The following is a 12054-nucleotide window of genomic DNA, read 5'->3' on the forward strand; positions in this document are numbered from 1 at the left end:
CCATAATTTAAAGATAACGAATGTGAACCGTTTAACAGCTCCTCATGTGACCGCCGTGCCGATGAAGGGCGGAAGAACTGATGTCACAGGTCTTTTTCTTTTTTTTGCGCGTTTCACTTTTAGCAAGAGATATTGCTGTAAATGCAATGTCATTCGTTCTTGTTCCGGGGAGGAAAATATGGGTTTAAATGATCTCCACATTGCGCTTCTGTCCAAGAGTAGGTGTAGGCAGGAAAATCCTTGCTCACACCCACACACTGAGATGCACCCTCGCACGCACACACACACTCAGCACCCTCTCTCCCCCGCATGAACACACGAACACGTACTCTCTCCCACACGCATGCAGGCGCGCGCACACACACAATTTCTCTACCTCGCAGACACACATTCTCTCTCCCTCGCACACACACACGCAGACGAGTTCTCTCTCACCCTCGCCCATGCGGGCGCACACACACACATACAAAATACGCGCGCACAGATATTGATGCGTACACAAAAAAGCACGCATTTGTCCTCACGCATGCATGACTCAACATGAATACATAGGTGTGCACACGTACACATCCGAATGCGCGTATATATGCCTGCACAGCAAGCGCGCAAGCGCACGCAAGCTTCCCACTAAGACACGCTCAAACACGCATACACGCACTCGTGCTCATGCAACCGCAAATATGGAGCACACGCTCTGGCACACATACAGGCGCGCGCACGTGCATTCAACAATACACATACACGGTCAAGTCTCGCAGACGCATAATCACTCTCTGTTATCTCGGCTGCCTCTCAAGACCTGTGCGGGCAAACGGACTGCATTGCACACCATCTACCAACACCGCTCCAATGCCAGCTGCGATAAAGCGGTTTAGAGTTTAAATTTGACGCTTCTTCGACTCAATGTGCCATCTGCCGGAAGGGTGCAAAACGATTTGCTCCTGTCGTGTGACTTCCCTCCCACTCCTGAGCAACACACTACTTTAAAACACCACCAATGTTCCGACTATAAGTGTCATAAATGCATGTGTTGTTGGAAGGGAGTGCCCTCTCGTTGTAGTGAGCGCCCGCAGTGTCCTTATAATTAGTATCGCTATAATAAACACAGAATTTATTTGTAGTCTCCTTCCCCATCAAAGCAGAGGTCTCTGCTATGTTGAGGGACGACGACGCCACAGGTGTCGACGAAGTAGTCAATGCAGTTTTGTGGCACGTTGTCTTTCACTTCTTTTCTTGCCCATAGTGTGCACTCTATAAAGAGAAAACAGATCATACGAATGGGTGGTGTTTTAGTTTCTTCCGATGAAAAAGGTTCAGCACGTGGCTCGTATTGCGTCGTGTATTGAGAACGGTCATGAGCTTCAAAAAAAAAAAAAAAAAAAGCATCGTCGCTCAATAAAGCAGCAGTGAATCAGGCAATATTGGTGATTAGCAATGCTTGATGTGTGCAAGAAAACTTGATTAGGCAGTTCTGAACGTGCCTATATTTTAGTAAACGTTTGAACGTGCGCTTTCCTTTAGGTATGCAGTTATAGTATTGCAGTATTTGAGTAAATAGCGTCCGAAATCTGAAGAATTGATCGCAGTAGTTACATAAAGAGTAATTAATTTGAGATATTTTTTGTAGTTGAGCAGAACGGTCTAAAGGCTGTAATTTTAGTAATGATACGAAATGGCTTCGTTGTTCTAAATATTATGTTTTATCACCACGTCAATGTACACTGTAAAATTATGTCCAACATTCTAATTTTGACTTAATACAGTGGTCCTGCGGCGGCAAAATATCGCGACACGGGAGTACTTATGTTCGCCACTGTCCTTTCAGATTGGCGAAACAAAGCTTATTGCTATTTCGCCTACATTTTGTGAAATACTTTCTTACGATGACCATGGAAGTCCAAGTCCACTACATCGCAGTTGACGTAGTCAGTGTAGTAAATTATGCCTTCTCTCTGAGTGGAATCTGAAAGAAATAACTACTTTCAGTTACGTGCTAGTACAAACGTATAGTAGGTATTCAACTATGAGTGATAGATGGAACAAGCACTAGAAGGCGTGCAGCGCGCAAGAACCCAAGCGATTCGCATTATACGCATCTAGTGTGTGAGAAAAACATACCCTCATCAAGGCCCATTATCCGCTCTGCTCCATAAGTACATACAATACAATAATTGAAGAATACCTAATTTATTCCCTCATGAAAATTCTTTACGCCAAGTAACGTTCTCTTCCCTTGGAAAAACATCTTGCTATGCTTCAGCGGAACAATGACATTTAACCACATCACCTACCGACTCGACGTTACCTGAATAACCACCGAAATAACACATACGCGAGTCTGTTTTTTAAGCCACGTTTCCCTGGGGTTTGCTGTTGTTAATCCTGACAGTGCTGCTGAGAGGAGGAACACGCAAAAAGCATACTGCTGCTAATGTTCAGAGTGAGGCTCGCTGGTTAATGGTATTATGTTACAGGGTTAAAGCGCTGCGTGTTTAGCGCCAGAGTGCATACGACTGTATGCGTTAAAGGCGACTGAATGATGACATGTCTGAAAAGGTAGGAAATTCGTGCATCACGGAAATGAATATGCCGACTATAATAGATGGGGCTAGTAACTTTTAGACGCAGATGTTACGAGGCTTTAGGAAGTGTGTTTGAATTTCTTTGCATCTAATTTATGTTTTTCATATTTTGGCACTTCAACTCAATCAGCTTCGCAAAGAACCTGATATTATGATTCAGTACAATAATGAGATATATAGCAGCGGATTTACAATCATTTTTCAGTTGTAATGTGCGCCTGTTGGGTTGAGAGACTATTGAGGGTAACAGTATTCTCGCACAGTAATGACGGCAACGAAAAACACTTCAGAAAGCAATGAATAAAAACGAAACTTTCATAGGTTAACGTCTGCCCTGAATTTAAAAAAAAGTATGATTAAAAGAACAAAGATAATGGCGAGCAAAATTGAGAGTTTTGAATTAAATTTTGCTGCTCAAATTAGAAGGCACTTACAAACATGCATAACAGTGCGACCGCTGCTGCTCATGACGATTCGAAAGCGTTCAACACAGTTGTGCTTGACACGTGTAAAATGATTAAATGCACCTTTCTGCCACGTAATATGCAAGAACGTTCATCTACTTTAGATTACCGAACGCGCCCCCGAAAGCGCAGTAACCAGAGTGGAACCACTCTCTGCTTAAAGTGGTCAAGAGAAAACAGTAAAACGATGCTTGTCATTAAGCCCCACTTCTTTCCTACATACTTTTATTTAAACGTAGAAATATGCCTGAAACCAAGCATATTTTTCCCTGAAGGGCTGCCGGAAATAGCGCTTCTACCTCTTAAGAATCATACTCTCCCTCTATAAACCACGCATAAGACACAATGCGAATGCGGAAATAATGTAACTCAATCAAGAAATTGCAGAACGTCCGACAGTTCGTTATTGTTTCTGAACTGGTTAAAAGCTTGCGACTGTGACTTCGACTATTAGATATGAAAAAGCCTACTATTGACTTATTTGCAAATCCTGAGTTTGGTTTTGATGCTGACGCCATTTCTCTCTTGATTTGCTAAAGCTTCAGCCACTGTTTCTCAGAAGTCGTGTTCCGTGTAGCCTAAAAACCTTGAAGTTAACCACAATTTCTCCACTCGATCAAAAAACAACCTTTCATACGTCATTCACCAGTAGATCTTCGCCAACAGTTGATCCTCATTTTCACATGTAACTTGCCATGAAAGGGATCTCCTTGGGTCACTGCTCTTCGTTTTATTACCGACTTGAGAGGCTCTGCTCAAGTTCTTGCTATTCAATTATTACAGCGAAGCAACTAGCTTCTAGTTGGTCGGCATTTTTGGTGTCCGCGTCTCTTAGCGAAATTCCGGGCCGATGCCTGCAGCCATGCAGGTTTAGAGGTTGTACCCGAGTAACTTCAAGCAAAGTGTAGCAAACATTCCTTACTTTCTTTGTAATTACGCATACAACACACGGAACAGCATGCGCTTCACTAAAGAACTAGGACAAAACCAGTATCCGAACCGTAATATTGATGATAACGCGCCCCTGATAACATTGCGAAGCTCGTAGCGTTCCCCGAACACTTTTTCTGGTAAAGATTACTTTTGCACAAATTGCCACGGCCACGGCACCTTATGACGTGTAGAGTGACGCCCCTAGTATTTCGACTACGAAAACACCAGCCTAGAAACTGATTGAAATGTCGTTGCAGCACCGCTATGGGCGGCGGCATGCTGTAAAAATTATGCCAACTACCATCACTGTAATAGAATAAAGCATTGCATACCCCCCTCAAAAGTTGTAGTGGTGGTGTGCAAACGCTTCGCTGGACAACTACTTTTACAGGGCCGGAATGGCGGGCCCATATTTTTTTTTTTCAGAATAGTGTCTAAACTACCACAAGATAACGGCTCTTGACAGCTCGTGTAAACTATAAAATTAACATGACAGAATCTATTCTTGGTGCTCTAACTGGCACATGAATCTCAATAGCGATAATGGAAACGCGTCTATTTATGCGTGTATCTCGACATTTAAACGTCAACATTATTGTGCTTTCTTATTTCGTCAACGGTAGCACAGTACACTCTGTTCACTCCTGCAGGTACAAACATTTCATGCAAGCTATAACCTTCAATAAAACAACCACATCGGTTACATGACTAATGATTCTGCGCGATGACTTCATACTTCCCCGAATGGATTGAAACGGACACTTTAAGAGACCGTTGCAAAATCTATACTTGAGAATCTCATGTCCATCTCGCACTATATACGCTTTATTACAAGTCACTGTAAGCACTCAAAACTCAGCTTCTGGTATCTTAATTTTTATTGATTTTCGTTACGACAGTGTTACGTCTATGAAACAAGCTTATAATCTACACAAACACTGATCAGTCCTCAGTCTCACGAGTGCGTCCGTTTCATAAAAAGCGTCATTTTAACCGCACTTAACTGAGCCGCTTGTAACACGTTGACTGTAAACGTCATCCCGTTTTGATTGCAGCTATTTTGATCATACTTATTGAACCAACTTGTCGCACCTATTTCTACCCGGGCTTCTTTATTACAAGAAAAAAAGGGGAAGTAAACCTGGTTCTTTTCCCTATCGCTAGAGTTTTAGGCAGCAGTGCTGAACGCATGGCATTAAACTTTAATGCTGCTCATATTTTCGCGTATTTCATTCAACCACGAATTTCTGGAAATCCTTCACTCATAATTCTTATTTACATAAGTGCACGAAATAAAGTAATAAATGATAAATGCTTGCACAGAACAGCTTTGAGGGCGTCACGCTGTCGGGCAAGATTTAGTAATTTGGGTCTTGAGAACATGGAGTCTACAGCACGTGGGAGCATCCTGCACTTCTTAACGTACATATTTATTGCGCACGCTAAGTAGCAAAGTGTCACAACTTCTTAAATTATACCAAGATGACCGCGAACTCTCGGAATTGTAAGCTTGGACATTTGCTTTCTAATTTTTTGTAAGACGATGGAATTCTCAGGTTTGAAGACGTCGAGTGCTTTCTTACGTTATTTTGATCATATTGAATAAATGTCACGGGACACAGTATCTGACGCACAGAACAAAAATAAATACCGAACGCCAATCATAATTGCCATTTGTGCGTATAACACATCCCATGATAATGGTGCCACGAGGAATAAACAAGGCTTACCTGCACCTACGGTAAATGTGACAGTACCCGGTGTTTCCCCGGCCTTCACGTGGAACGGAATCTCCTTCCTAAGAAAATATTGAATACCGAAACAGTGTATTTTTAAGTATTTTCTATTGTGTATTGATTCCTCTGGTAGCTGCAGGGCTCTGATATATAGGACTTTATACTCTTTTACATCGAAGCTGTATATAGCTAGAATCCCGAAATTTATTCATAGCGTAACGTCCACACTACTATCATTATTTATGGCTCAAATCCACAAATCCAACGGCTCATAGCACCGTAAGGCAGAGCTCACAAGAACGTAGCAGTGAAGCGACCAGCTCATAGATTCTTTAGAATTACGCATACACCCTACAGAACCACAGAAGCTTTAATAAAGACCAAGCTTAAATAAATATCCGAACCAGATAATTGTTAATAAGGTGCTCCTACGCCTACATGCAACCTGAAGTACGTAGCGCTCCCGGCATACCTTGAGCATATTGTTGCTAAGCTGCTGCGGCAACGGCAGTATGACTCTGCATACGAAGCAAGGAGTGACGTAACTACACATTCGCACTTAAAGAAAAATCCGCCTAGCAACTGATTTGTTTTGCGACAGTGATACTGGAGAGCTCCGTGTTCTGAGGACACCTGAAGAGGAGCGTACATACGAGGTGCGGCGGATTTCTCTCCTATCTAGTCCATTCTTTGTAGGAGCTGGAAGTAGCAGTGCAAGCCAAGCCGCAGGCCACCAAAGCCTCCTAGGTTAATAAAAACATGAAATCCATGTAGATGTCGCCACGTGAATAATTTCAACCTATGTAGCAATTGGTTATCCTTCCATTTGGCGTTTGTAGATTAGCTTCCCAACCAGCATTAAGACATAAATTGCAGACAATATTCTTGTACATATATTTCATTATTTTCACGTGATGTACCGGTTATGTACCGCATGAGTAGGTGCGGTGGTAAATATCACGTTCACATTTATTTTTAAACTGCTGCAGGTAAATTATCATTAATTCATTGAACAGTGGAATGATACAGAATAACGACGTGATCCTTTCAGGCTAGCCCAGAACGTTAGCGTGATGTCCTTGCTTTTCAGCGAATTCAATGTTCACACTCTATATCAGTTCATTCAGTTGCTCTGCAATAGTACTGATATAAGGATTTGATATGCCAACAGTTTAATAGCGGGTGCTCAATGAATGACAACCAGCTTAATTAAAGTAAGTTGTGTGACACATTAAGACAAACTGCTTCTATTCTTTTGTGTTCTCAGAAAACACGAAGCACAGATGCGCCGACCGTAAGTGCACAAACCTATCCTTTGCAAAATATATAGCGACGCTTTATTTCGCTGCTTCGTATGTGAGTTAGACTTAACGTATTTGTCACAAGATAAGGCTACCTTGGCCTTCAATACATTTGCACTCTGTAAATGTTTTTAATCTTCTCTTGCAATGCAGTACGCAACCATTAATGACCATCGGATATCTTCCCTCCTCATTACATGTCCTGCCCATGCTCACTTCTTTTTCTTGATTTCAAGTATGATGTCACTAACTCGCGTTTCTTCCCACACCTAATGTGCTCTTTTCTTATCCCTTGCCAGTACACCCATCATTCTTCTTTCCATAGCAGTTTGCGTCGTCCTCAATTTAAGTAGAACCATTTTCCTAAGCCTCCAAGTTTCTGCCCCATAGGTGAGTACTGGTACGACACAGTTCTTATACACTTTTTTTTTTGCGGAATAATGGCAACCTGCTGTTCATTATCTGAGAATGCCTGCCAAACGCTCCCCAGCCCATTCTTATTCTGATTATTTCAATCTCATGATCCGGATCTGCGGTCACTACCTGCCTTAAGTAGATGTATTCCCTTACCACTTTCAGTGCCTCGCTGCCTATAGTAAACTGACGTTCTCTTCCGAGACAGTTAAACATTAGTTTGATTTTCGGCGCAGTAATTTTTAGACCCACCCTCTGCTTTGCATATCCAGATCAGTGAGCATGCATAGCAATTGACACCCTGGTACCCTGAGGCAAGGCATAGTCATCAGCGAATCGCAAGGTACTAAGGTATTCTCCATTCACTCTTATCCCCAATTCTTCGTAATCCAGGTCTCTGAATACCTCCTGTAAACACGCTGTGAATAGCATTGGAGACATCGCATCTCCCTGCCCGACGCCTTTCTTTATTGGGATTTTGTTGCTTTCTTTATGGAGGAATACGGCTGCCGTGGAGCCGCAATAGACATCTTTCAGTATTTTTGCATACGGCACGTCTACACCCTGATTCCTCCACTCTTATTTATCAGCATCCGACACCTGTTCTCGTTTCTCCGCTAAGCCCTGGTACCACAGGAAATGCCCGCTTTTTAACACTCTGTATGATTGTTTTGTCCTCCTAACCTCAATGAGCCCTATTATATCCCATTTGCTGCCCGCTAATTCCTCCAATAGCACTGCTAGATAACATTCTACATTCTCACTAGATAACATTCTAGCGTTAAACGTTGCCAAGTTCAGATTCCAATGGCGGCCTATCCGGACCCAGAGATTCTTAGCACCCTCAGCGGCGTCACAGGTCTGACCGCCGCCGTGGTGAGTTGCTTCCCAGCTGCTGGGGACTGAGAACCGGGGTTTGAATGTTGCTTTCATATAAGAAGTTGCCGCCAAGTACTGCACCAAGGTGGCCACTCCTGCTCTGGTGAGGGTGTGCATTACCGGTTCTGGTAACCGGCATCAGGCCGCACTCCAGGCCTACTTATGCAATTTTATCAACACGCGGATTTTCTTTTAATCCGGTGGAAAATTGTGCGGCACCGGGATTCGAACCACGGTCCTCTTGCATTGGGGGTGTTCACTTTTTTTATCGTGCCTCGTCCTGACCAGACAGCCTTCCTCATTCGCTAGTGAGAAACTATCATCTCCTTGGCCTGCGGTGTGCGACACCCGAGGAATGTTTATACCCCAGTGGCTGTGCATCTAAACGTGATCAGGCCCATCGCGCCCTACTAACCTTTATAGAACTAACTAACTTAGGTTCACGTTTGTAGCACGAACATTCCGACATTCTGTAGTAGCGTGAACTTCACTGACCGACTCTACTGTGTGTGATCAGTACTGTACCCTAACGCTTCTTCCTTCGAAGATGGGAGGTGGCGGGTTCAAACACCTTATAGTGTACTTTGTGAACCGACTACCGGTGAAACGGTGATTACATGCAGCTTTACTTGGCGTCTCATCGTGGAGAACACAATTAGCCGCATAGCGAACTAGCCATGGAGGTGGTTGATAATTGTGGAGGCTGTTCGACGCGGCGTCACTTTAATTCCGGCTGCAGAGTTCTACTTTAGTCTTTAGATTTGACCTGTTGCAGTGTTCTACTTTGGTCTTTAGATTTGTCCTGTTGGTCTCCTTTCCTCTTTCCTTTTTCCTCCCCTCCCTCCTATCTTCCATTTCTGTGTTGCTGTCACCTCCCTTCAGAGGAGTAGGCGGGCGTTGTGCCCCTTCCGGTGGCAGTTGCCAGCCTGCTCCTCGCTTTCCCTTTCCTGATACCTGTGTATATGTGTATATGCGTTCAAAACAAATAATAATAATAATAATAATAATAATAATTCCTCAAACCCAGAATTTCGTACATCTGTGCAAGAAAAAAAGAAAAAAGGAAAGAATATTTTTATTTTCGCATAGTGTTGGTGTAGTATTGCTACACGCGTGTTGTATTTGCTTGTTTGAACAAGGTGTGTGGGCGCCATCACTCAGGTAAATAGGAGGACGAACAAACTAGGCTCGCGCTGTGAATCCGACTGGTCAGCGCTGCAACCGCTGTTGTAAATATAACCTGTAAATAGTTGCTTATTTTACCTATTCATCCTTCGCGTAATATTGTGGTGGATGTGGAACATTCGCCGTCCTCACCACGTAGCTCCGTAGCTGCCACACTGTCGTCTTCTTAGCCATGGCTTCCTATGAAACCGCCCCGTCTCCACCTACACCTGCGGCGCCTAGCACAACTTACGTTACGGTTCCTAGTCTCCGTGATCCTGGGACATTCTCCGCCCAAAGTGACGTTGACGTCAACGACTGGCTCAGCATGGATGAGCGTGCTAGCCAAAGCCACCGCTGGGAGCCTACCATCATGCTTGCCAATGTAATCTTTTATCTGGACGGTACACCGCGTGTCTGGTTTCGTACCCATGAGCATGAGCTCTCCAGCTGGAAAATTTTCAAAGAGCGGCTTCGCGACCTACTTGGCCACTCGTCAGGTCGCCAACAGGCTGCGCGAAAAGAGCTTGCCACCCGTGTCCTGTCGTCGACCGAATCGCATGTCTCCTACATACCGGAAGTGCTCGCGCTTTGCCGGAATGTCGATGAGCACATGACCGAGGTTGACAATGTTTGCCATATCCTAAAAGGCATGCCGGACGATGCCTTCAGTTTGATCGCCTATAACGACGTTTCTTCCGTCGATGCCATCGTCAAAGAATGCCGCCACGTCGAAATATCCAACAGCCGCCGCGTCGTCCCACAGTTTTCCGGGCTCCCAAATACCCCTTCCACGACCTTTTGTTCGGCTCTTACCGCCAAACGAGCATTTCCAGGGAACTTCACCCGTATCGTTCGCCGTGATATTGAAGCGGTGATTCCGTTCCCCCTTGATCAACGATCCCCTGACTGTACCTCTGACCAAGCGGCCCCCACTATTTCCGGTATTCAAGCCGTTGTGCGACAAGAAATCGCAAACCTTGGCATCCCTACCACCTGCTCTGTCTCCCGACCTGATTCGGCACCCATTTCCATATCGACAACCTGTAATGAGAAGTACTTCGCTCCAAGACCACGCTATCCTAGTGAATGGCGAATCCCAGACGACAAGCCGATCTGCTTCCGCTCCCACCACGTTGGTCATGCGTCCCGCCACTGGCGCACCACCTGGATGCCGCCGTACTGGAGCTCATTGCCTGCTCCTCGCCCATACGCCGACACTCGCCGTTATTCACTTCACCGTCTGTACGGCACTTCTGATGCCCCTGACAGCCGCTCCTCCGTGCGATCGCCGTCGCATCAACGCCGTCGCTCCCCGTCGCCCCAGCCTCGCCGCTTTTCCTCCCCAAACCGACGGACAAAAATCTAGGCCATGCAGCTCTTGGAGGTAGTGCTGCATCACATTCGTACTGTCCAAATCTTCCGTTGACGCTCCTCACCAACACCAACCTAATTGAAGTAGACGTAGATGGTTTTCCATTGACGGCATTAATTGATACTGGAGCCCAAGGTTCCATAATCAGCCGTAACCTATGTCGTCACCTCAAAAAAGTTCTTATGCCTGCCATCATTCTAGCCGTACGTGTCACCAGTGGCGCAACTGTTTCCGTCAGGAGTATGTGCACTGCTCGCATAGGAATTGCTGGCCGCCAAGTTCCATTCCTGTTCGCCGTGCTGACCAGTGGCCCTCATGACCTCATCTTCGGGCTCAACTTTCTGACGACGCATTCTGGCCTCATAGACTGTGCCACTGGTACGCTGTGCCTAGAGCGCCGTTTTCATTCAGGCGTTCGCCCGAACAACCGAACACCCTCTGCACTACATCGTTTGTTCGCTTACCTCCAAAAGCCCTAACCTTCGTCGAATTGGCCTCAACGGCAACCGTGCCTGATGGCGACTACGTCGTCGCACCTATGCGTGATGTCCTCCTGGCGCGTGACATCTCTGTGCCACACTCCGTCGTAACGCTTGCCACTAATAGGATGTGTCTCCCCGTTATCAATTTTGGCTTGACGAAGCAAGTGTTATCTGAAGGCATAGTGGTGGCCACGCTCCGGTCAGTGACAGACGACCACGTCACTGCTTTTGCCACCGACGCCTCTCCAGATCCTCCTCATTACCCGCAGGATGCCTTGAACCTCGACTGCCCATAATGTCCCATGGTCGCTCCGGACATCGCACCCGACCAAGGAGCTGCCCTTTATCGCCTTTTGCTTTCGTACTGCGACATATTTGACACTGACAATCGACCACTTGCTCAGACGTACCCTGCTAAACATCGGATCAACACTGGTGATGCTGTTCCCATTCACCGCCGACCGCATCGCGTGTCCACCGCAGAGCGGTAACTTATTCATAAGCCTGTCGACAAGATGCTCGCCAGAGGCATTGTTGAGCCCTCGTCGAGTCCTTGGGCGACGCCGGACGTGGCGCGTGCCACGTGGCGTTTCTCCGTTGATTACCGCCGACTAAACCGAATTACCAAAAAAGGACGTTTATCCTTTACCACGAACCGACGACGCTCTAGATTGTCTTCACGGTGCCAAATACTTTTCGTCCATCGACGTTCGATCTGGTGATT

General features: G+C 45.5%; 1 protein-coding gene across 1 annotated transcript in view; it reads right to left on the minus strand.

The window, feature by feature from the left end:
* Window positions 1–861: 861 nt before the first annotated feature.
* LOC126522264 (uncharacterized) overlaps window positions 862–12054 on the minus strand; it is a 64477-nt gene continuing 53284 nt past the window's right edge. Inside the window, exons 4-6 of the mRNA XM_055066236.2 lie at window positions 5710–5777; window positions 1883–1963; window positions 862–1251 (exon numbers count right to left, since the gene is read on the minus strand). Of these exons, the coding sequence (XP_054922211.1) occupies window positions 1112–1251; window positions 1883–1963; window positions 5710–5777 (289 nt within the window). The 3' untranslated portion in view covers window positions 862–1111. The remainder of the gene's footprint in view (window positions 1252–1882; window positions 1964–5709; window positions 5778–12054) is intronic.

The sequence above is a fragment of the Dermacentor andersoni genome, chromosome 6, assembly GCF_023375885.2.
Source record: "Dermacentor andersoni chromosome 6, qqDerAnde1_hic_scaffold, whole genome shotgun sequence".
In the NCBI taxonomy this organism is placed as follows: Eukaryota; Metazoa; Arthropoda; class Arachnida; order Ixodida; family Ixodidae; genus Dermacentor; species Dermacentor andersoni.